Source organism: Vespula vulgaris, chromosome 3, assembly GCF_905475345.1.
Source record: "Vespula vulgaris chromosome 3, iyVesVulg1.1, whole genome shotgun sequence".
In the NCBI taxonomy this organism is placed as follows: Eukaryota; Metazoa; Arthropoda; class Insecta; order Hymenoptera; family Vespidae; genus Vespula; species Vespula vulgaris.
In genome coordinates, this window is record NC_066588.1 from 1,469,139 (window position 1) to 1,493,057 (window position 23,919).

A 23,919-nucleotide genomic window follows, 5' to 3' on the forward strand; every position below is an offset into this window, starting at 1 on the left:
GACCGCAATTTCAAATATTAGCACGGATCTCTCTGCGAATAAAGCGAATGGGAGTGAGAAAATTTCCCCCCTTTCGTAATATCGCGGCTTTTTTTTCCTCCCCACAGCGCTTTTCCGTAGACGACACGTGCGCGAAACGACTTATAAAACTTTCACCGTGCTTCGACAGCATCCGAACAAAAGTCGTTTTCTAAAAACGACTATCGATGTCGTTCACGATTTCGTTTACATAGCGAATAACTAAATTCATCCCCTATCGATACGACGCATGTAAATACGATATATCGTTTAATTTTGACGATAATTACGATACAGTATTCACTCTAATTTTATATATACCAAGATATTTGATAGATCACTTTGGAAGAATTAATGCTGCTAATGATAACAATATGTAATAATCTGACAAAAAATAATTTATAATATAACACTAATAACTTTTTAAACGACGTACACACTTCAATACGATATACCGTATAACGTTGACATCTACCAACTCTATTACGAGATCTAATCATTAACTTTCCATGCGACGATACGATGTATAAAAGAACTGCCGATAACACAGATCGCTACATTACCATTTGACGTTACATACGATCAACTTATTGCGTCATCGATTCGCCCTTCTTTAATTTTCTACATTCGAGATATAAAGTATACATTTCAGATTCGACATAAGTATTTTTAATAAATTAATTGAATACACGAAGGTAAAATAGTTTTTCCATAAATGAATAAAACTGAATGGATGTACTGTGTCCTTAATGTATTTATTTGTTTACTCCGTATGAATTATGTACATACACGTAAATTTAGATTCCCGAGAGATTGCCAGGATTATCTCTATTTGGGGCTTCGTCTTACGGAATTATGTGGTTTCTTGCAATGCGATGAGAAAAAGAAAGAAATGATGAGTTTCCGATGATGCATAGATGATTCAATAGTGATTTCAAAATACAGGCTTCGTCATAGCATAACCATTTCTAAAGAGCTTCATCACATTGTCAATTCCTAGAACACATTATTATATTATACTGTTAATTTTTAATCTAATTCCATAAAGTAAATTGTAATCACAAATGTTACTTTCAGTCTGCCAAGATTAACAACAATATATTTTCTGAAGATCAAACTTTATCGCGAAACCTTTTTATTATTCATCATAGATATTAAAAATAATTATAGGAAATAATGTACACTTTAATACTTACCATAATAGCATTAACAATGTCATTTTTATTATTTCTAAGAGCCTTAATAGCTTTTCCTTTAGAGACATTAGCTTGGCACATCACCAAATCCACATCTTTTTCTTCGACATCCGTGTCATCAACTTCTTCTTCCGATTCCTCTTGTATCGGAGCAACGACCTTAAACAACATAAAGAGTGAACATCGTTGTCAAAATATTATCAACTACAACATTTGTACAGTTTCTTTACCGTCGTACTACCGCCGGCTTCGGTCGCAGGAATTACAGGTGGCTCCTTAAATTTCTCAGCAGCCGCTACTTGGGCTTGTTGACTCAAATCTTCGATCTATAAATAAAACGAAAGATGATATATTTTATTAAATAAGCATATTATAATAATAAATATGAAGAATATCATTACATATCAGTCTGCCAAGGTATTTGTCTACATAATATATTTAGTCAATAAATTGCAAAACCATACAGTTTCATCATTTATTCCATCGTTAACTAAAAATGTTTGTTATTAAACTAGATGTATACGAATAAGAACGTACCTTAGCTTCGCCAAACACAATGTATATATCTGAAGCTGGATTTTTCAAAACATCAGGCTTGTTGATAACAAACAAAATGTTCTTCGATTTCCTAATGGTTACCCTATTGACACCTTGTACCTATATTACGAAACAAAAAAAAAAGCGAATTTTAAAATCTCGAATTAATAACAATTTAAGAAAAAATAGATAGTTTTATGAAAACAGAAAAAATTACATACCGGTTTCAATCCTAACTTGCTCATAAGCTTTCTAGCTTTTTTCTCTCCACGGCTTTGTTTAGCTTTAGAGACCAAATCAATGGGAAGTCCAGTAACCGCTGTAGTTGGAAAACCAGCTGTGCCACCGACACCAGCATCTTCTAATTCTGGAATAGTATCGTCTGAATCGGAATCAGTTCCCGATCCAACTCCTACTCTCGCAGCCTCAATTTTTGTGGGCTCGGAGCTGGCAGCTTTGTCTAGTTCGGTTAATTCAGGCATTTTTCTTAATCTCTGCTAAAAATTAAAAAAATATTTTTAATTGTCATACAAGGCAACATATAATAAATAAAATAAATAATATTTATTCATATATCTACAACATGAATGTATATTCAAAAAACATAATTTTTCTCTATTTTATTCTACTCCACTCTATGTTACATAGATGTAAATCGATCAATCTCAAAACGAGAAAAATGAGGCACGTGTTTTGTACAAAGTTAACGAAATAAGAAAACACCATCTATAACGTATATCCGATAAACTTAAAAACAAATTTTAATAACTTCAAGATCAAATGAAGGAATTATTATCGTTTGAAATGACAATACAAATATAAATAACACAACGACGACAAAGAATAGCAATGCGGATTCAGTGCGGCCATTTCCACAATTAAGCAGACATTGTTATGGCGCCCTATTAAATTTCTGTAAAAGCACCGCACACAGTAGTTTCCGTCAACTTCTTCGTACTTATTAAACGTATATAGAATATCGTTTTTCAACTCATACTCTACTTTTAAAAAATGCAATAACTTTATAGCTCGTTGACGAAGTTTTATATATAAGTGCGTATAAAATCGTAGACAAGGCCTACCAAGCTTTCCAAATACAATCACGTATATTATTGATGATAAGAAATAAACTAGAATATTACTTCTATATAAACGTTATTTCAACAAATGTTACAATAGTTAAACACATTTTAACAGGTTTCGTAAGACGATGCCGATAAAATCATTAGATTTACCTCAAACGATAGTCCCTCGACGGTAGGGCACTATTTTTACCATATAAACTGAGGCCAGTTCACACATGTGCTACTTTCTGACACATCTTTGTATTTTTAAGAACGCATTAGCCAAGAGCAGTGTTAAATCTCATATACAATCGACGACACAATTCATTGTTCTACAATGATGAATTTTTCATATTATCTTTGTGAACGTTATAATCTTTATTCCTTTTTTTTTATTTATTCTTATAAACAATTTTTTTATTAAATCAACGGTATAGATATTTTAATAATGTAAACATTTTTTAACTCTTGCTGTTTGATCATCGAACCAATCACAATACTTTATGAGTTGCACGAAATGATCACGTTGATCTGATCACATTGAGCGTAAATTGGAATTTTATTTTTCTTATAATAAGAATATAAAGAATATAAAAAATGATAATAATAAAGAAAAGCATGAAATTAGAAGTATTTTACATATTTTGTCATCTTTAATCATTCAAAAAGTAGTTAGACTTTCGAACTAGAAAATGTTTTTATTTATCTAAACATATGCGTTCTAATATTTTAATAATTTTTGTATTCATGTTAAATAAACTTAATATCATTATGAACAATGTAAAAAAAAAGTCTTAAATTTTCAAAGAAAATATAGTTTTAGAATATAATAGAATATAAAATAGTAATAAAAAAGGAATGAAATATCAAGGAAAGTGGATAGAGTGTGATTCATATAAGCATTCATAAAAAAAAAAAATAATAAACGCCAAAATAGATTATATTTAACAATAAATTTCAAAAATACAAATTTCAGATTATTATTACAATGGTTCAAGTTATTTTTATTTTATGCGATATACGGTAGCAGAAAGAAAAAAAATCGTTATAAAAACAATACAATATCTAGTTATACAATACTTTCTTTTTTGTTTGATTTTATAATAAAATTATTTCTATCTTTTATAACTTTTCTTTCGTATATTTTAAAATTTATATAACGTACACATAGATTTTTAAAAATTATATAAATGTTAGCAAAAACAATAGTCAGAACTCTTATTCTTATAAGTGCAAATACTTGTATTCAAAACACAATAAAAGATAAAAAAATTATTTATAAATATATATGATAAAGTATTTACAAAAAAAAAGGAAGTAATTATTGTAGATACTCTTGAGAAATATAAAATGCAAATATTTTTTGTTATAAAAATATTCATGTAAAATTTTATTTAACTTTAAAATTTGTATATGTATAGTATATATAACTTATAATATTTAGATATACATATACACTTATACATTACAAATATATTTGCTTTTTTGCTTGTGGAGATTACATTCGACGTAATATTAATCCAAAACAACGAATGTCTACTATATTATTATGCATATAATAACTTCAAACATTTTCTCATATAGTATTAGTAGACAAATATGTGTCTCGCGAGACTTATTTCTTTGATTTTCTAATATCTTTTAATCTTTGTAAGATAACATTTAAGCTTTTATCGTGCAGAATTTATAACGTACTTAACAAATATATTTTTGTAGCAAACATCTCATTAAATATGTATTTTTCTTTTTATTAAGTGTAAACATCAAAATATTTTCCAAATGTATTATTTTTATATGTATATATAATTCTTCAATTAGCATTTTGAATACTTAAAAATATAATATCAAATACTAGTAATTTTATAAATTAGTCAGGTCTATAGAATTTATCTTTCAATAAAATATAAATTATTTTGGAATTTTCTAAAAAAGAAAAGAATAAATAAAATGCAATAAAATTACATTAAACATATTTTTCTTATTTTCCAAAATATGAAAAAATTTAATAATTTTTATGTTCACTTGCAAAAAGTTCTTCTAATATAAATACTAATTTGTTTCTATTATCAAGATAAACAGTCTCATATGAAATACATAGTTTATACTAAATTATAAGAATTTGATTATTTTTCTAATGATAAATGAATTAAGATTGTAAAATTAATAGAAACATTATTTAGATGCAAACTGGAAAGAATGATTATTTGTTATAATTAAAAAAAACTCTATCTTTATCATACTGTGCTATTAAACTTTTTATGCAATTTCTCTGACGATTGCACAAAGATAACTTGGAATGATATTTTTTTTAACTGTTGAGAATTTAATAATTTCTTTTCAAATCTTTATATAATTGACCACTACTAAACATAAAACACAATTATAATATATTGCGCTGTATTATTAATGTCATTATCAACAGTAATATAGTACCTATGCCGACTGAATTCTTAAGATATCAATCTTCAACTTCCATTTCTTCGCTGGATTTTTTATCTTCTGAGCTTTGCATTCCTAATTATGAAGCAATTATGTAGAAATAATTAAAAAAGATATATAGATAAAAAGAAAAATACACATTTTTTTTTAGGATATAGATAAAATAATAGATAAATATTAGCCAAAAATTTTATGTTTACCTTTTTCATTTATATTGGAATCAGTATAATTATCATCAATATGCTCTTGGTTTTCAGATATTTCTGCTGGTCTTTCAACTAGTTCAATATCTGAATCTAAAAATTAGTTACTCCAGATATATATACACATACGCGCGTGCACACACATATATATATATATATATATTGCTTATTTATATTGAGAAAGTAACAAAATAACAAATTACCAGTATCAGATGAATATGATGCCTCTACTTCCGGAAGTTTTGATGTCTTCATGATTTTATCAGATGAATCATTTGCAAGTGTTCCAGAAGTTGGAGACGTATTAGAAGAAACATCTTCTATTCTTTGGACTCCTGGTTTTTGTTTTCTTGGAGGATTCCAAAAATTGCAATAACAACATCTAAATCCTACGAATACAAGTATTACGTTTTTTCATTTATTAGCTACTTTTGTTAACAGATTTTCAAAAATCTTATTCACCTAAATATTCAAATTCTTCTTTAAGAGCCATTCCATTATGACATTCGCACTGACGACAAATTAAAGCATAACGATTTGATGGTCCATCACCCACCAAGTAATCGATTAAACGGTCAAAATTGCTTCTGTGATGTGGTAATACAGGGCGTGCTAATGTATACTCAGGTGTTCCTAATACGTAATATAAATTCAATATTAATATAATATGGATAAAATGATACTATATACATATATTAACAGAATATAATATATTAGTGTAATTATTTTAAACTTTAAATAATTTACTATGTATAAATACAAAACAGTACTAACTGTAGCCCATAGATGTATTACTAAGCATTCTAGAACCAGTTTGAATAGGAGTATTTAACTGTGTGCTTTTATTAGGAGTTCCATCAACAGGTAAACTTCGAGCATTGTTATCCCTTGAAACATTGGGTGACTGATTAGGATTTCCTACAGTTCTTCTTCTTATTTCTCCTATACCAGGCGATGAAGATGCGATAATATGTGGTACGTTGGGTTGTCGTAATTTTTCTACTGTCTGTGGTACTTTAACAGATGTCTAAAAATCAGTAATATTATTCTTATAGTTATTGTAACTTCAAAGTAGAATTTAGAATAATATTTCTTCTATATATTATATAGATGTGTAAGAATCATTATATAATTATATTTTTCACTATTATAACATATACTTGTAGGATTCTAAAATAAGAAATTACTTACCTTTACTATACGTATATAAAAATCTTTATTATGTACTTAATACAATTATTTTGACTTACTGATGTCATTTTCAGTTGATCGGGTGCAAATCGTAATAAAATCTCTTTGGCTTTTTTATATGTTTCAGTTTCTGTAACTTCATCTAAAATTTTACTCTTCTCCTGTTGCATTGTTATCAACTTTTCTTGATTCCGAGATATTTTGCATTTATAGTAGCATGATACCATTTTTTTTGTAAATAGTATTCTGTAGTAATATAATGTTCTCTTCATATTTATTGTCAATTCATTTATAGATTAGTTAATCGAGTAACTTATGCTTGCCTTTACATATAATCAATTAAAAAAATAAAGATACTTACATAATTGGAAAAATTAATAATGGAGTAATATAGAATATTTGATCATACAAAGAGGCTGGGAAGAAGTAAAAATAGAAAATGAAGGCTGTTGTAATATAAAGAACAACGCTATAAATGACAAGTGTTCCAACAATCTTTTTGTGCTTTTGTTCAGTATTTTGTCCATATTCTTGTATTTCTTTTATTTTCTATAAACAAACAAATCTTATATTTTTTATATAACAATAAAATAAAAAGAAATAACATAAAACAAAGGTTTCTCTTACCGACTCTAAATCTTCTAAAATTTCAATAGTTGTTTTCTTTACCTAATAAGATATAAAATTCTTTATTATAAAAAAAATTACATTAATTTTTTTTCTATTAATAGATCTTAATAAAATTCTATATTCAAATAATTTATGATATAAAAAGTACAAGGTAATCTGATTAAAATACGTTAATCTAAAATACTTCAAATTTATTTTAATGTTTGGCGAACGAAAATAGCAACTGCAATTGTATGCAAATATCTAAGGAAAGAAACAGTTCGAATGATACTTTTATCGTATTAATTATCTTTCAATTTTGATTAATCATCCCAATGATATACAACCAAAATGACAATACATAAAATTTTAAAGATAAATATTTTTCAAAATTCCCTCTATACAGTGTCAAATCAGTTTTGCTCAAAAATTTATATTATTATTTTAAAATATTAAAAATCGATATGCATAATGAATGTGATTTCTTAAAATAATAATGCATATAGAATTCACGAGCGTGCCTTGATTCTAAAAATAACTATAGTTGCTAGATAAAAATATTATTCATGTACATTCCGTTTTATATAGTTCGATAAAAAAAAAAAGAAGAAAAGAAAAAAGGAGAGAAAAAATAAAAAAGAAACAAAATATTAAACATTTCTCTCATAATATATTAAATATTTATGAACTTTCTGAAATGGAACACTTACTCGTCTTAATAGTATAGCTAATGCAAGATCAAAAACACGAAGTACGTAATAGGTAAAGCCACGAAACACAATAATGTAACAAAAATACTTACTCGAAATCTGGATAATATGATTCCCATGTTTTCGGACGATCGATCGCGTTCTTTTTCTCGTAAAAAAAAATTACTAATGTTAATTGGATATAAATGTCAATTCTTGTGTCAGAATTGACACTGATTTACAAAAGATTTTTTTAAAACATCGAGATTCAATTGTCATATATGCAACGGTCTACCTTTCAAATCCAATATAACTACACCCGCGTTTTGTACCGATATTTATAACTTGCTTTCTACAAAGATTTTCCAGATGCCAACAGGATAATATTTATTCACATATTGCAATGAAAAATTATATATATATATATGTATCTATATATATTTTTTTCTCATAAAGCCTATGAACTCGATCCAATATTTCATTAATTTTTTGACGATTATTAACACTTTTTGTTTTTCCTTTCGATTTATATGGATTTTGAAAAAAAAAAAAAAATTAACCACAAAAGAATATAAGAAACTGCAATACTATACAATAGCCGTGCGAAATCATACCAACAAAATTAATTAAAAACCTATTTTCTTCGCCATAGCAGCAAATTTTAGTTTTATATATTTGTAATGCTTTTTTCTAATTTCTTAAATATGATATTGGTTATTGGCTGTGTTCGCGGTTCTAACAGAAATAACTAATCATAACTTGAAAATGCAGCCAATCATGTTTCATAGATCTCAAATCACCAAGCAATAATTCTGTTCGATAGGTTATTCGAAAATAATCAATACAGATAAAGATATTGAAATAGAACCTTTATTAAAATTTAAAATTATGTTTAAAAAAGAAGTACAAGAATTATAAAATAATATATAAATAGAAATAATATATTTAAAATGTCATGATTTTATTTCTTTACTATTAGCAGCTTTTACTCCCATTTCTACGTATTCATTGATAATTGGAATTGCTTTTTCGATCATATTAATTTCCAAAGGTGAAACTTTTGGGAGACCAAAATTTTCTTTAATTCCTCTCAATCCAAATTGTAATTGAGACGTAAAGAAACGACATACAGGCAATACATTTGATCGTACAAAAGCACATGCATAGATATTATCAATACCACTAAGGCCACTAGCAAGTGTCAAGATTAATTTTACTGCAGCGTTTCCATCCAAGAGGGCAAACTTTTTGACGTTAGAATGGGTTTTCTCTTGTTCGGTTGCTTGAAATAATTCTACCAATGTGCTATTATGCGCCTAAACAATTAATGTATGATTATTTATAGGAAAAGTTGCATAAAAAAAGTATAGTAAAGTATTTGTTTCTAATTTTGCATGCTATTGATCTTATTAAATTATAAAAAATTTTTTAAATATAAGTATTATACTCATACAGTTATAAATCCATCGATAGGTTTTGCACATGATAAGAGTGGAACAACAGTATCTAGATCAGCCCCTCCGGCTATTGGGATTGATATAGATGCAGGATTTAAATCTAAGATATTTCCTGTTATCGTTTCTATTCTCATTATCTCCATAGAAGCAGAACCGATCAATCTATTTGGATCCCATTTGCCTGCACGTTTATAAATCTCTGATATCATTGATAATGTTGCTGTTACTGGTTTTGTAAAAATTGCTACAAGAGCCATAGGGCAAACTGTAATTATATCCTCTATTATTTGATGAATATATTTCGAGCATGAATTAAATTGAACATGTGGATCTTTATGGATATTAAGATCAGATTCATCCATAAGCGCGACAATATTTGTCTATAAATAAAAATTGATTTTTCTTATATTTGCTATTATAAAGTAATTAAATTAACATACTTTTGTCAAGGCTTCTCTGATCATTTTTTTTGTAAAATATTTTATACAAATTGAAGTATCAATATGGCTTGCATCCAACACAGTACCAGCTAATTTTCCACTTAAATCAACTAAATGTATATCTTTTATAAGACGGGATTGTTTCAAAAGAATTGCTGTATAGACGGAAGATAACCCTCCACCAATAATACAAACATTTATATCGATCATACGGTCAAAGAAAATATTATATTCGTAAGATCTCGTGAGTTGCTTGATATTATTTAATTTGCATTCTCCATATATTTTCTCTTTAGATCTATTTTGACTTTGAAAGTTTATATTTCTTTTGCTAATATTCAATTGTATTTTTGAAGTATTTTGCATCATGCAAAATCTATAAAAACATCCAGTAATGCTTTGAAAATAGTATGAAGAACACTTGAAGATCATTTTTAAATTTAATTTTATATCTGTATTTTAATACTTTTCCAAAAGGAGCATGGAATTCTTGATATGAAACAAAGTATACTAAAAATTTAGATATATATTATTCATTTTATTAATAAAAAATATTAAGAAAACTTATAGTAGAATATAAAATTATAAAAATGAGTATATCTTCCTGAAAAATGAATAAAAATATATAATTGATTTACCATATTTGATACTTTTAATATAATTTATGATGCTATTAAGGAATTTTTTTATTTTTCGTAATATCTTGAGCTTTATTGTCTTTTTGTGCCTCACAAATATCTGAAACAAGATATGGTTCTTAGTTGATTGAATATATTTTTTATTGTTTATTATAGAACACACCTTGAGTTTTTAAAAATAAAGTATTATCAAAAAGGTTATATCAGTAATGTCGAAATATATAACGATGTACTTTAAAAGTTATTTAAAATTTTATTTTGTAGAATTTATATTCCATCATGTCAAATTTATAAGAAAGGTTAATCTTTACAATTATTTGAATAGTCTTTTGTTCTTTTAGTAATAAAATCATTTATTAAGATCATTTCATACTAAATAATTAATATATCCATTAATACTATAAATACTATAATCAAATAATACTATTTTCTTACGAATATAGATAATTTGTCAAATATTTTCTTAAAAGTTTTTTGTCGCGTATCTAATAACATAAGTTAAAGTAATATTTTAACTTTTTTACCAGATGTAAATAAAAAGTTGCTTCTCATTTTTTCTATATCATTTCTTAATATCCTTAAAAGATAATAATATTCTTGTAAGTCACGTCGCGTCTTTCGTAATATTTCTAATTCTTCCTGAAGTTCCTGTAAAATATTTGTTAAACTTTAAATCCACAGCATACAGTAATATAAATAAAATATATAGCATATATAAAAGAAAAGAATAAAATGAAATGTTTCAATCAATTCATCAAATATACCTCATCTGCCATTTTAAGCAAAAATACTTGTGAATTATTGTGAATATAAATAAAGATGTAAGAAAACAAAATTTTTTTCTGAACTTATGGCGGTTAACTTTTTTATACTAATCAGAGCTACCAACCAAATTCAGTATTGTCATGAACAAAAAGAAGAAATCAGAAAATTATAGAGAAAAACGACGTGATAATATCTAATACTGATATTCGATCCTGCCGAGATCGATTCACTATCGAGAATAATATGTACTAAATTACAATAATATGTTTCTAAATTTTCTTCATTACAGAAAAAGGATAATTATGTCAAAAATTTTTATTCTATAGTACAAACAATAATGATCACAAATAAAACTGAAAAAATTACGAACTTTATTTAAAACCTCAATCGTTATCATCTATAATAGTGCTAGAACAAAGTGCAAAGCGATACACACATGTCAAGGCTGATAATGAACAGTAGCGCCACCTGCCAGGTATTCTAGAGATTACAATTCGTACCATTCACATTTTCAGATGAACTTCGACACGAAGCTTCTTAGTGTTGTTGTAGAAAAAGTGTTATTTACTTTGATAAAGTTAACTGTCCTGTTAACAGTGTTGTTGACTTTTCCTGTGCGTATGGGCTATACATTTACTGACTTTAGAAAAATTAAGTTATCTAGTCTTTCTTTGTTGTCAAAATCTATTTAAGATTGGCATTGCTATCTAACAGCAGATTATTGAGTCTTTATAAGGCTATTAAAACAAGGAAAAAGTAGAAGAGACAAGTGAATTTTATAATTACTGTTGCTTTAATAATAACGTCAAGATGATGATGGATTATTTTGTAACAAATAATTCTTTGGCACCTGCACCTATGGGAATACAAAGTACAGCAGGTGCCGTGCCAGTAAAAAATGATAAAGGTTAGTTTATGTTATAATGATGTAATTTCAAAAGAGTTAAAAATATATATTCTATAAAATTATTTATTATTTATCAAACTTTGTATATTAAATCATATACTAAATTTTAATTAATATTTGATATTTATATCAAATATATTTTTTCCTATTTTACAGGAGAACTCTCTATGAAAAAAGTGAAAGTGCATCGTTACGTTTCTGGTAAACGTCCTGATTATGCCCCTGTGGCTAGTTCTGAAGAAGAGTCAGAAGATGAAGATTTTTTAGATAAACGAGTTCATAAAAGTTATGACGATAATGAAACTATTACTGATATTCCACATACAGCTCAAGTTGTAAAAATAAGAGATGAAGATGATCCACGCTTGAGGAGATTAACACGATTAGAGAGACAACGAGATTCAACTACGGAATCTCATATTGAAAGGCAAAGGCATATTCATGAACCTGAATTAATTGAGATAGAACCAGAAAGATCACGTGAAAGGATTAAGTTGGAAAGTTCAGATTCTTCCGAAGATGAAGAATTATCGGATTCAGAAATAGAGCGAAGACGTGAAGCTTTGAAACAACGAGTATTATCAAAAAAGGAGACAGAAGAAGAATTATTACATGGAGAAGAAGATGAAAGATCTGGTGAAAGCACGGAAGAAAGTTCAGAATATGAGGAGTATACGGATTCTGAGGAAGAAACAGGTCCAAGACTTAAACCAGTTTTTGTTAGAAAAAAGGACAGAATTACAGTTATGGAAAAAGAAAAGGAGGCAATGAAACAAAAACAAGCAGAAATAGAAGCTAAAAAACTAGCAGAAGAACGGAAAAGGCAAACTTTTCGTATGGTGGAGGAAGCAATTCGAAAAGAAACACAAGTTAGCAAAACTAACAATGATCAAGAGGGTAAGCTTGAAGATGTTTGTACAGATGATGAAAATGATGAGGTTGAATATGAAGCTTGGAAATTAAGAGAATTAAAGAGAATTAAACGAGACCGAGAAGAGAGGGAACAAATTGAAAAGGAGAGATTAGAAATTGAACGAATACGTAACATGACTGAAGAAGAACGTAGACAAGAAGCTCGATTAAATCCAAAGGTTATAACTAATAAAGCAGCAAAGGGGAAATATAAATTTTTACAAAAATATTATCATCGTGGTGCCTTCTATTTGGACAAAGATGACAACATATTTAAGAGAGACTTTTCTGGTGCTACTTTGGAAGATCACTTTGATAAGACAATATTACCAAAAGTTATGCAAGTTAAAAACTTTGGTCGTAGTGGCAGAACTAAATATACTCATTTGGTTGATCAAGATACTACTCAATTTGACTCTCCCTGGATATCAGAAACTGCTCAAAATCTTAAGTTTCATAATAATCAAGCTGCTGGGATGAAACAAGTTTTTGAACGACCATCTTTGAAAAAAAGAAAAAATGAAAATTAAATTTAATACACATATCTAAGCATTTAAAACTCTTACTCTGCAGAAATATATAATCATGTACTAAAATTTGTTAATAATAAGATTTGGATATAAGAATGTATATATAAATAAAAAGTATATCTATTTTAATTTTATGTTTTACTTTTATTATAATGCGAACGACATGTATATTTTATTATAATGTGAACATGTATTTTTTTTTTTTATAATATGAACATGAATATTTTTTTTATAATTGAACATATATTTTAATTATTTTTTAATTTATTAGATAATTAAGAAAGTTTGTGTCAATAAAAATGAATGATATATATATAGTTAAAATTGTCACAAAGTTTCCTGTTTATCTATGATTATAAAATGTAACAGTTAATGTCAAAATATAAGATCATACATTCATATTTCATTCATTTTTGCAACGTAAAAACTTCAATGCTTGCTTTGCAGCTGCACATTTAGCTTGCCTTTTATTGGCGCCAAATCCATGAAATATTTTTGATTTTCTTTTATTTATTATTTCTAAAGACACCATAATAGTATTCGTACCATCTATTAAAGTAGGAGATCTAGATACAATAAAAAGAAATTAAGAACGATTTTATACAATTATTAAAACGGAGATATAAAGTATCCTCAAATGAAACTTACAAAAATCTTGCATTTGATCCTAGTGATTCATAGATTAAACGCACAGGTTGCTTTGGAACATCTTTACTAAAAATATCTACAAAAATATATATAAAATCAATACGCTAATAATATTATGGAAAACTAAATTTAAAAAAAAATCGATGTAATTATTAGATGATGAGTATCATTTTTAAATATATATATATGTATACATATATGTATGTATGTATGTATGTATGTATGTACGTACGTATATATAATAGATAAAAACGTACCGATTTCTTTATTCATAAGAGCAAATAGCAAATCCCAAACTTCTTTAATATTTTTATTAGTATCTAAATAAACGGCTCCTATGAAAGATTCGAATATATCGCTTAAAACTTTAGGAACATCAACATATTCAGCCATACTACATTCTTCTTCTTCAAGTAAAATCCAGAGATTCTACAAGAAAATAATTTGTAAGAATTATTTATAAACTTTTATTAATAATATTTAATTTCAAATAAAAATATGTTATAGTAGACAGAGAGAGAAAAGACAGAAAAAAAGAGGGAGAAAGATAAAGAAAAGATTATACTTTTATATTATTTACATTAACATGTAAAGATTATAAGATATTATTTATTAGTTTACCTCGTTATCAATTACGTAATTTCTTTCTTCTTGAAACTTTACGAATCTATCAATAACATCATTCAAGTATGGAGCATAGGATAAAAGAGCTGTATGTAAACCATATCTTACAGCTAAGCATGCAAATGTAATATTATTTACAAGTGCAGATCTGAGATCTGTAACTTCACCAGGGCTTAATAATCCCAAATATTCGTGAATATACCCTGTTATCAAAAAATCTGAAAGAAAATGAAAAAGAAGTATCACATTTTGGAATAAAATAATGTAAGTACATGTATACATATAAAGAACTTGTATGTTTCTTCATTCTTACCAATAATAGCATCACCTAAAAATTCCAATCTTTGATAAGCTTCTGTTACAGTATTTTCTGTGTAAGATGGATGTGTAAAAGCCTAAAAAAATTATAGACATGTATTTCATTAACATGATTATAAGAATATATATGTTTGTCAACATATTTAAGAATTATTGTTATTGGGAAAAGGAGATTATTTTTTAATTACCTGTAACAAATATGCTCTATTTTTAAACTTATAATTCATACTTTTCTCTATTGATTCAGCCCATGGCATATAATCATTTGGATCTCCAGGATTAATTTCTGGTTTTTGAGTAACAGAGTATAATAATTCATTAATGTTAGTATAGGAAGGCAAAATACCAAACCATATTAATAATTTTGCAGCTCCTACCATTCCCATACTCTGTTTAAGTAAATAATAATAGTAAAAAGAATTAATAATAATGATAGTAATAATAGCAATAACATAACAATAATTTTAAGCACCAAAATTATCTTACTTTAAGATATACACTTATTAGTGCTTCTACACAATCTGCAACTGCTTTGTCTGGAACTATTTGTACACCTATGTAATACTCAATACCAGTCTGTGTTTCAGCAGCAGCCCAATTCAAAACTTTCGTTTGCATTTCGCTTTTTGTATTTTCACTTATATATCCAGAAAATCTTTCTTCTTCAGGTATGTTTAGTTCATATAATACATTTGGTGATACCTTACAGATATAAAAATAGTGACCGATAAAAGTTTCACTTTCAAGATATACGAAATATGAGATATATGAAAATAAAGTATCTCATTATTTTCTATAGTAATAATAATATTTTCTAACTTATATCTAGAATTTATTATATAATCATGTATTTATAATCCCCCTATTTTTTTTCTACATGTAGGGGGATAACATGAGAAAATAACTAATTTAGAATGAAAAAATAGAGAAATTCACAGAAAAACAAACACAGATGAATTTTAAAATATGATGTGTTAGTATATGTGTAGAAATATGAAAAGTACTAAAAGATATAAAATTAGTGATATTAGATAGAAAAACAGATGATTATAAAAATTGATTTTCCCGGAAACCGCTGAGGTAGAATTGAGTCGACTAGAATCGTCTTAGACTATTTTATCAACAATCATAAATCAGTGAATCAGTACGCAATTATTGCGTTCTTCGTTAAGAGATATTTTCATCTTCAAATAATAAAGTGCTTTTTTCTGTCCTTTAAAATACTATATTTGTAATATCTATTTGTAATATCTATTTTCACGAGCTTATCGATCTTCTATAAAAGCATTTTATTATTTGAGCGTGAACAAATTATCCTAATGGTATTCGGAAAAATCGATGTTTATAATTGCCCGTTTCTATTGTATACTTGTACCATTGTATAAAATAAATATAAAATAGAAAAATAATAGATGTGGTAAATCTCAGAAATCAAAAATAAAAGAATGTTATAATTAAACATAAAATAACAACTTTTAGTAAGCCAAAATCAGTATATACACACACGCACACACACACACACACACACACACATATATGTACAAAAAAAAAAACAAGAACCTTAGCTTCTAATAAAATTTTTTGTAAAGGGCGAAATGTTGTATAAGCTGGAGGAATAAATGTGCTCATTGGTATAAAATCATCGACTTTCATGCATCCTGGGATGGACTTTTTGGTGCCACAATAATATAAATTTCGATTTCCAATCATTTTTCCTTTAAGTGCAGTCAAACGACCTTCATTATAATTTGGAAAAATCGAATACAAATATAAAGATATAATAAATTTTAAATAAGAATCTCCTAAAATTTCTAATCTTTCTAGATCAAATACGTCATTTCCATTAGTTATTAGCGCCTAAAAAAATAAAATGTTGTATTAATAATAATAATAATAATTATTATTATTATTATATTTTCTAACCATTAATCATAACTCTTAATAATCTTATATATATATATAGTAATTTGATATTTCATTTACCTGCATAATTAATATTGGTTCTGGCCCTATTTTATCATTTACTTCTAGAATTTTCAAAGGTGGTACTGTTACTTTAGGCCTACTTTTGTAGTTAATTATTTTGGCTTTACGTTGATTATAAATCTGTGATAATAAAAATGTATAATAAATATTTAACAATTATGCTAATAAACTTAATATATTAAAATGTAAATTTAATATATATATATATATATATATATATGTGTGTGTGTATATATAATATGCTGCCATACCACTTCTGGACCACCTGTACTACACATAAAATGACTATAATATTCAATATCAATTAATTGGATATTTTCAGCATTTCTATCTATGTCTGGTGGTTCTTCCTCTTTTGACCAAGGATACAGATTTGCATCAGTATTAAGAACTATAACATAATAAGATATACATATTTTTCTAAGATATATACATATTTTTTTATATATTATTACACAAATTTTTTAATTATACATACCATCGATTTCAGGTCCATTTAAATCTAATATTGGCTGTACAGTTTGTATAATTTCATCAAATGTACCTTCTGACATCTGTTCTGCTTTAGCTTCAGATTCTTGTATATCTATGATCAAAGGAGGCCAAATATGATTTAAAAGATCACTCAGCGAAGTACCCAAATTTGCCTCTTTAGAAATCGTCTCTCTTAGATCTAATGCAATTAACAATTGCGAAATTCTATGAAGAATGGATGGTAAAGTAGTTGCTTTAAGCCAATACAGTGCAGGAAATTCAACTTTACAGCATAATTCTGGTACTAAATGTTCGTCATAATCTTCAAGTGCATCTGCACGTTTTCGTTTACTTAAACCAGACTTCATATTTCTGTAAAAATGAAAGTAAACGTATATTATATTCCTTATTATATAATTTAATACATTTTATGCTCTCTATTTTTCTTGGTAACATACCGTGGTTTTATACAATTAATTTTCGTTGAAATCGGTTTTACTTCTAACATTGATTGGTTTAAGTCACGTATTTTTAACTCATGTTTTTGATCGTAGTAATGAGCATAAGTAAGAAAATCATTTGTTGGAAAACATGAATTTGGTGCAAGATCATCGCATACTTGTGTGACAACATACACATTTGGAGATAATCTATAATCAGGAACAATTAATGCTAATTCGAAATCAACGTTTTGTAATGGTGTAGAAGACTTAACATAATTGATATATTTGTATTTTGTAACAACACTCCAATTTATTTTATGTTCCTTATCAGCTGTAAAAAAATATTTTTAATAAATATAATTAATATATATTAATAAATATATTATCTTCTATATCATTACAATACTAAATTATGCAAAAAAATTACTTTTATTACTTACTTGGTACAATAAGAAAACAATTATCAAGGTTATCATTATCGAAAGTCATAAATGGCTTAATAACAGATATAATATTACTAAATATCGTAGTATGAAAAATTTTTAATTCTTCAATTTCTTCAGAAGTTAAAATCATTTTTTCATAGTCAACTTTAACATTAACGTTCAGTTCTCCAACATTCATGAAGATAGGAAATGATGGAATCTAATGAATACATCATAATAAATAACATTTTTTTTAAATATATAAATTCTTACGAAGATTACATATTTAATTAACTTTGAATACTTATTTACTTGTGGAATTGATTTCGTTGAAAGTATTCCAAATCCAGCCGAATCACGTAACAAGTTATAAAATACTAAATTTCTATTATCTTGTGGTACTGAATATACTGGTTCAGTGCAAAGAATATGAAGATATAAAGTAATTCCTTCTGAAGGAAATGTGCCATATAATGGCTCTGGATACTACAAAAAATATTTTTTAATAATACTTCTCTCATCCAAGTTTTATAATATTTCATAAAATTACAGTTGTTTTATTTAAAATAAATTATTATAAAATTATATTTAAAAATTATGTTAAGAAGAAATAGTTTAGAAAAAAGGAAGATAAGAAATATATTAAGAGGACTATAAAAATGATAATAATAGTAATAGTAATAATTGAATAATTACCATAAGTTTGTGATATCTTCTTCTTCTATTAGTACCAGGATTTGATTTTATATCTTCATCTATCCAATTTGGAAAAAGATAATTTGTATCTTCTGATATAACATTTATACATGGCATTAAATTATCTGATAATTCACCAATTTGATGTAATTTTATGCAAGTTTTAAAAGCAGCAGATCTTTTAGCTGCATCTATGGAAGACATAACATCTCCAAACACTATTTCTTTAAGCGGAGATAGACTTGGCAATTTAAGGGAGACCTGAAAAGTTCATTATATTATATACCAATTAAATGAACAATATATATAGTTAATATCTAATTATAATCTTTCTTCACTAAAATAATAATGCAATAGACATACCTGAAAAAGTTTCTTCTCCTCATTAATTTTATATAATCTCCAAACTGGAGACAAAGATATAAATTTCGATTTCAATAATAAACCGCAATATCTATTTATTAAACTAATTGCAGCTTGTTCTGTTAGTATACTTTCGGTATTTTCACTTGTTTTCACTATATATGGTTCAATTGTATAAGAATATAATTGATCTTTAATTTCCTTTGCAGTGGGTTCTTTACGTAACTCAGATTTTCCTACTAATATCTAAATATAATAAAATAAAGCTAAAATCAGTAAATTTATATAAAGCAATCCTGTAAAAAAAATACATATTAAGTCTATGTTAAATAAATGAACATGAATAAATTAGGCAAACTATGCCAAATTTGTTTAATTTAATTTTATCTTTTATAGAAAATTAGAAAATAATTCGTTAAGATATATTAAAAATTCAACCCTTTCGTTATGTTAATATCGTCCGCTACTGCTATATGGTTAGTCAGAATATAAATCAGAATATAAAAATGTACTTTAGTGTGCATTTTCGGACCAAAAGTATACTTTATCACTAAGGTGTAAACATGATGGATGAAAAAAATGGATGAAAAATTAATCACCCGTTAAAATTTTGCATGAATTCATACAACTACGGTTGTTTTAGTTAATTGACCCAATATAAACATACGCATGAACTCGCGCGCACACGGAGGGACAGATAGATAGATAGACAGTTCGTCAGACAGATAGATGGATAGACAAACTGTCAAACAGATAGACAAACAGACAGACCATTAGACAGATAGACAGACAGACAGACATACTAATTTCCTTATATATACAACACTATTATTAAAATAATATATATCATGATATACCTTTTGTAAAGACTTATCAATATCTTGAAATAGCAAGTGTTTCTTAATATAATTGTGATCATTTTTATCTAACATGATAGCATATTGACTTGATGAATAACGAGCGCGTCCTTTACTTTGAATATAAGATCGGAAGTCTAGTGGAAGATCAAAACGTATTACAAGTGTACAAACAGGTATATCAACCCCTTCATCAAGAACATCTGTTGCTATAACACAATTAGTTAACCCATTTCTAAATCTGTGTAAAAATATTATAATATATAATTATTATAATAATATAGGATGTTAATATGTTGTTATGAGTTCTATCAGAAAAATAATATATAGAAAATGAATATATAATTATACCTATGTAAAACTTCTCTGTTCCATTTAGAAATACATAAAATTTCTTTAGTATTTTTATAAGGACTATTATTAAAACCTACAATATAATCCGGCAATAAAAACGCATAGCTTTCATCAAAAGCATGTACATCCTAAAAAAGAGATTTGAGAAAAATGTATATACACAGGCAGATATTTTAAGTGAATAATAATATATCAACTAAACTAATATTGTAAAATTTATATTATATTAAAAACAATATATTGTAATAATGAAATCCGGACAATGCACTTACAAAAGTGTTAAAAAGAGAACAAATAAAAAAAAATATTGAAAGATAAAATGATTAAAAGATAAAAAGATATTATATATTATTTTCAACAAATACGATAAAATATTACTAAAGATAAATTCGATATATAAGCATTTTATCTTTGATTGAAAAATTAAATATTTTTCTAATGAATTTACTAAGAATATTATTTATAATTTCATCTTACCTTTAAAACATGATATAATACTTTAGCAGTGAATCTACGTTTTACAAAAATAATACAACAAAATTTCTGGTTGCCTGACTTACTATCATTAAAATTTTTCAATAATGTAATTAGTCTGAGGACTCGATCTGATGAAAAGCTGTAATTTAAAATCATATATTTATACACACACCAAGAAATATATAAAAACAAATAAAACATGCTTTATAAGATGTATATAACAAAATTTTTATATATACTAACTTATATATTTTTTGTTGGTCTGTATAATTATCCATTTCATCTTCCAAGAGTTTTCTTAATTTAAATAATTCTGTTACCACATATTCAAAGAAATATGTTGCATACTGTAAATAGGATGAATAAATTGTACATTAATTTCATGTTTACAGAACTGATATTATATAATTTTCTAATATACATACTTGATGATCAACAGTTCTCTTTTTGTATTCTAGTTGAATTAAGTGTAATAAAATACATTTATTAACACCATATAAACCTGAAAAAAGTATTTGTGTGTGTGTGTGTGTGTGTGTATATATATATATATATATATATATATATATATATATATATATTATGTTGCTCCAAAAATTGCTTTTGTTTTTAGATATTGCTATTTTTAGACAAAATAGCTACATGCAAATAATGAAAGAAATTTGTGGAACAATGTATATATATTTAAATCATATATAAATAACTTTACTTATATATTATTTATTTCTACTATCAGTTATGGTTACCTGTTATATCAGCATGTTCTTTAATATCTTCTATAATATTCAAAAGTTTTACATTTACAGATTTTCTTTTAAATTCCCTACTTGATTGATTAAAGTCACGATTAGATGGAATACATGCAACACTTAATAAACCTGCTACAGTTCTCAAACACATTATTGCCTTACACCAACTTTCTGGTTGTGCATATGTTTCATAGCGAACCACAACTTCTTTTGGATTTGTACAATATCCTTTTACATTATCTACTGTTGCTATTTTTGAATGAAATGTTATTTCTAAAGTCTGTAATATCAAAAAATTATATTAGATACTTATTAATTTTTATATTTATATATACTCTTATATATATTTTATATAGTTCATAATTTATTAAATTTAGCTATAACACAATAATATTTATATTTTTATAATTAAAGTAATATATATTTAGAAATTATTGAAGTTTACCTTAATTGATTCTATAATATTATGTAGTTTTACATTAGAATTAAGTAGAGTGGCAGATAGTGCTAATATTCTAGGTTGTTCTGAAGCTTCACATCGTTCAAATTGCTGCATAATTTGGCGCATAGGATGATCATTTACTCCTCTATGACATTCGTCAAAAATTATCAAATTAATTCTATTTAAATGCAAATATCCATGAATTATAATATCTAAAAGTATCTGACTCGTCATCACTAAAACCTAAAAAAGATTTTTCTATTGTATTAAAATAATTCATTATATGATAAAAATATATGAATATTTATTATATATACTTGATATTCTTCTAACTCTTGTAACCATGTTTCTTTTGTCCAATAATCAACATTCATATCACCACAATATCCTTTACATGATAATCTTGTATGTCTTGCAATATATTCAGTTTGTTGTGTCACCAAAGGTACTGTATTGACCGCAAATACTGTTCTTTTACCGCCTTGGCTGTAAGGTCTAAGAATAAAATACAAAATGATTTATTTCATATAGATTATTAACATAGATAATTATTTATTTGCATAGATAAAAATAATTATAACATACTTCTGTATAGCAATACTCAATTTTTTAAGAAGCATCATTGCTATAAATGTTTTTCCTGAACCTGTTGGTAAATAAATAATTGTATTCGACTTCAATGCTTTTTCATAAAGGTCTATTTGATATGGCCTTGCGATAAATTCCTCTGATTTATTCTCCATTTTTCTACTGTAATGGGACTGGTATGGAAGACAAAATGGAACTGCCTATTTTCAGTGTCAATAAGAATAAACAAAATACAAATAATATCAACACACTTGATGATACATTGCAGTTTATTATAAAAGGACTGTACTACAACAAAACTGAATTAATAATAAATTATATTTTCTATTAAGCTTATCGTTTCGTTAAATATTTAGTCACTTCACGAAAAATCATTAAAACTTTTCAAGTACCGGGATTACCAATTACTGATCATCGACTAGTCCATACTTTCTTAAATTGAATCAGAGCATCGTATAAGACAACCACGTAAATACAAAAGTTCCTACTTTTTGTATAGTTATTAAACTTGAATTTAATTTTTTCAAATTGTTATTTGAGAAGGCATATCAAAATAGAATGACGGCTAATTCGATTTTGGAGCCCTATTCTTGAATTAATTGTGTATACGTAAATCATAAGTGTGAATGATCACAATTGAAAATCCCTAGAACAATGTTCTTGCAGATGTAAATGCACATGTATGCAATATTTCACGCACTGATAACAATAAAAAAGAAAGTAGTAGCAAAAATAAATGTATACATATACAATATGCATACGTATATAATATACATACAAATGTGAACACATATAATTTTTTCAAAAATGAATTTAGATGTAATAAAAATGCACTGTTTTGTGATTGTGGGCGCTTTAGAAAATACGGACATACGTTTCT

At 26.3% G+C, this 23,919-nt stretch overlaps 5 protein-coding genes across 9 annotated transcripts; 1 reads left to right on the forward strand and 4 right to left on the reverse strand.

Moving 5' to 3' along the window:
* Positions 1-754: 754 nt before the first annotated feature.
* On the reverse strand, positions 755-3,099 carry LOC127062854 (nascent polypeptide-associated complex subunit alpha). 3 transcript variants are annotated; one of them, XM_050991767.1, is made up of 6 exons: positions 2,987-3,099; positions 1,973-2,248; positions 1,752-1,871; positions 1,445-1,540; positions 1,215-1,373; positions 755-1,014 (listed from the first exon to the last, which is right to left on the reverse strand). In XM_050991767.1, the coding sequence occupies exons 2-6, from the start codon at positions 2,231-2,233 to the stop codon at positions 1,000-1,002; spliced, it is 651 nt and encodes a 216-aa protein (XP_050847724.1). In that variant the 5' UTR covers positions 2,234-2,248; positions 2,987-3,099; the 3' UTR covers positions 755-999. The 3 variants fall into 3 exon arrangements, with proteins under 3 accessions (XP_050847724.1, XP_050847725.1, XP_050847726.1); XM_050991768.1 differs by having other exon boundaries at positions 1,973-2,245; positions 2,987-3,090; XM_050991769.1 differs by lacking the exon at positions 2,987-3,099 and adding an exon at positions 2,834-2,976.
* A 638-nt stretch (positions 3,100-3,737) lies between these two features.
* LOC127062852 (endoplasmic reticulum junction formation protein lunapark-B) lies at positions 3,738-8,563 on the reverse strand. The gene is made up of 9 exons (XM_050991763.1): positions 8,060-8,563; positions 7,276-7,317; positions 7,010-7,197; positions 6,708-6,894; positions 6,232-6,484; positions 5,920-6,090; positions 5,661-5,846; positions 5,455-5,550; positions 3,738-5,329 (listed from the first exon to the last, which is right to left on the reverse strand). Exons 1-9 carry the CDS (start codon positions 8,084-8,086, stop codon positions 5,274-5,276), a joined length of 1,206 nt encoding a protein of 401 aa, XP_050847720.1. The 5' UTR covers positions 8,087-8,563; the 3' UTR covers positions 3,738-5,273.
* Positions 8,564-8,796: 233 nt separating this feature from the next.
* On the reverse strand, positions 8,797-11,695 carry LOC127062853 (malate dehydrogenase-like). Of its 2 annotated transcripts, none has more exons than XM_050991765.1 (5): positions 11,617-11,695; positions 11,006-11,129; positions 9,844-10,581; positions 9,400-9,783; positions 8,797-9,262 (listed from the first exon to the last, which is right to left on the reverse strand). In XM_050991765.1, the coding sequence occupies exons 3-5, from the start codon at positions 10,273-10,275 to the stop codon at positions 8,900-8,902; spliced, it is 1,179 nt and encodes a 392-aa protein (XP_050847722.1). In that variant the 5' UTR covers positions 10,276-10,581; positions 11,006-11,129; positions 11,617-11,695; the 3' UTR covers positions 8,797-8,899. The 2 variants fall into 2 exon arrangements, with proteins under 2 accessions (XP_050847722.1, XP_050847721.1); XM_050991764.1 differs by lacking the exon at positions 11,617-11,695 and adding an exon at positions 11,246-11,359.
* Positions 11,696-11,742: 47 nt separating this feature from the next.
* Positions 11,743-13,724, forward strand: LOC127062851 (microfibrillar-associated protein 1). The gene is made up of 2 exons (XM_050991762.1): positions 11,743-12,153; positions 12,310-13,724. Exons 1-2 carry the CDS (start codon positions 12,057-12,059, stop codon positions 13,593-13,595), a joined length of 1,383 nt encoding a protein of 460 aa, XP_050847719.1. The 5' UTR covers positions 11,743-12,056; the 3' UTR covers positions 13,596-13,724.
* LOC127062850 (endoribonuclease Dicer) lies at positions 13,715-23,471 on the reverse strand. 2 transcript variants are annotated; one of them, XM_050991759.1, is made up of 26 exons: positions 23,037-23,471; positions 22,769-22,946; positions 22,455-22,694; positions 22,007-22,289; positions 21,686-21,762; positions 21,504-21,607; positions 21,261-21,399; positions 20,781-20,911; positions 20,430-20,670; positions 20,240-20,314; positions 19,573-19,818; positions 19,210-19,470; positions 18,826-18,999; positions 18,529-18,733; positions 18,104-18,419; positions 17,650-18,017; positions 17,423-17,562; positions 17,169-17,291; positions 16,746-17,042; positions 15,672-15,887; positions 15,374-15,574; positions 15,181-15,262; positions 14,865-15,085; positions 14,501-14,672; positions 14,244-14,319; positions 13,715-14,161 (listed from the first exon to the last, which is right to left on the reverse strand). In XM_050991759.1, exons 1-26 carry the CDS (start codon positions 23,192-23,194, stop codon positions 13,999-14,001), a joined length of 4,887 nt encoding a protein of 1,628 aa, XP_050847716.1. In that variant the 5' UTR covers positions 23,195-23,471; the 3' UTR covers positions 13,715-13,998. The 2 variants fall into 2 exon arrangements, with proteins under 2 accessions (XP_050847716.1, XP_050847717.1); XM_050991760.1 differs by lacking the exon at positions 20,240-20,314.
* Between the last annotated feature and the right edge of the window lie 448 nt (positions 23,472-23,919).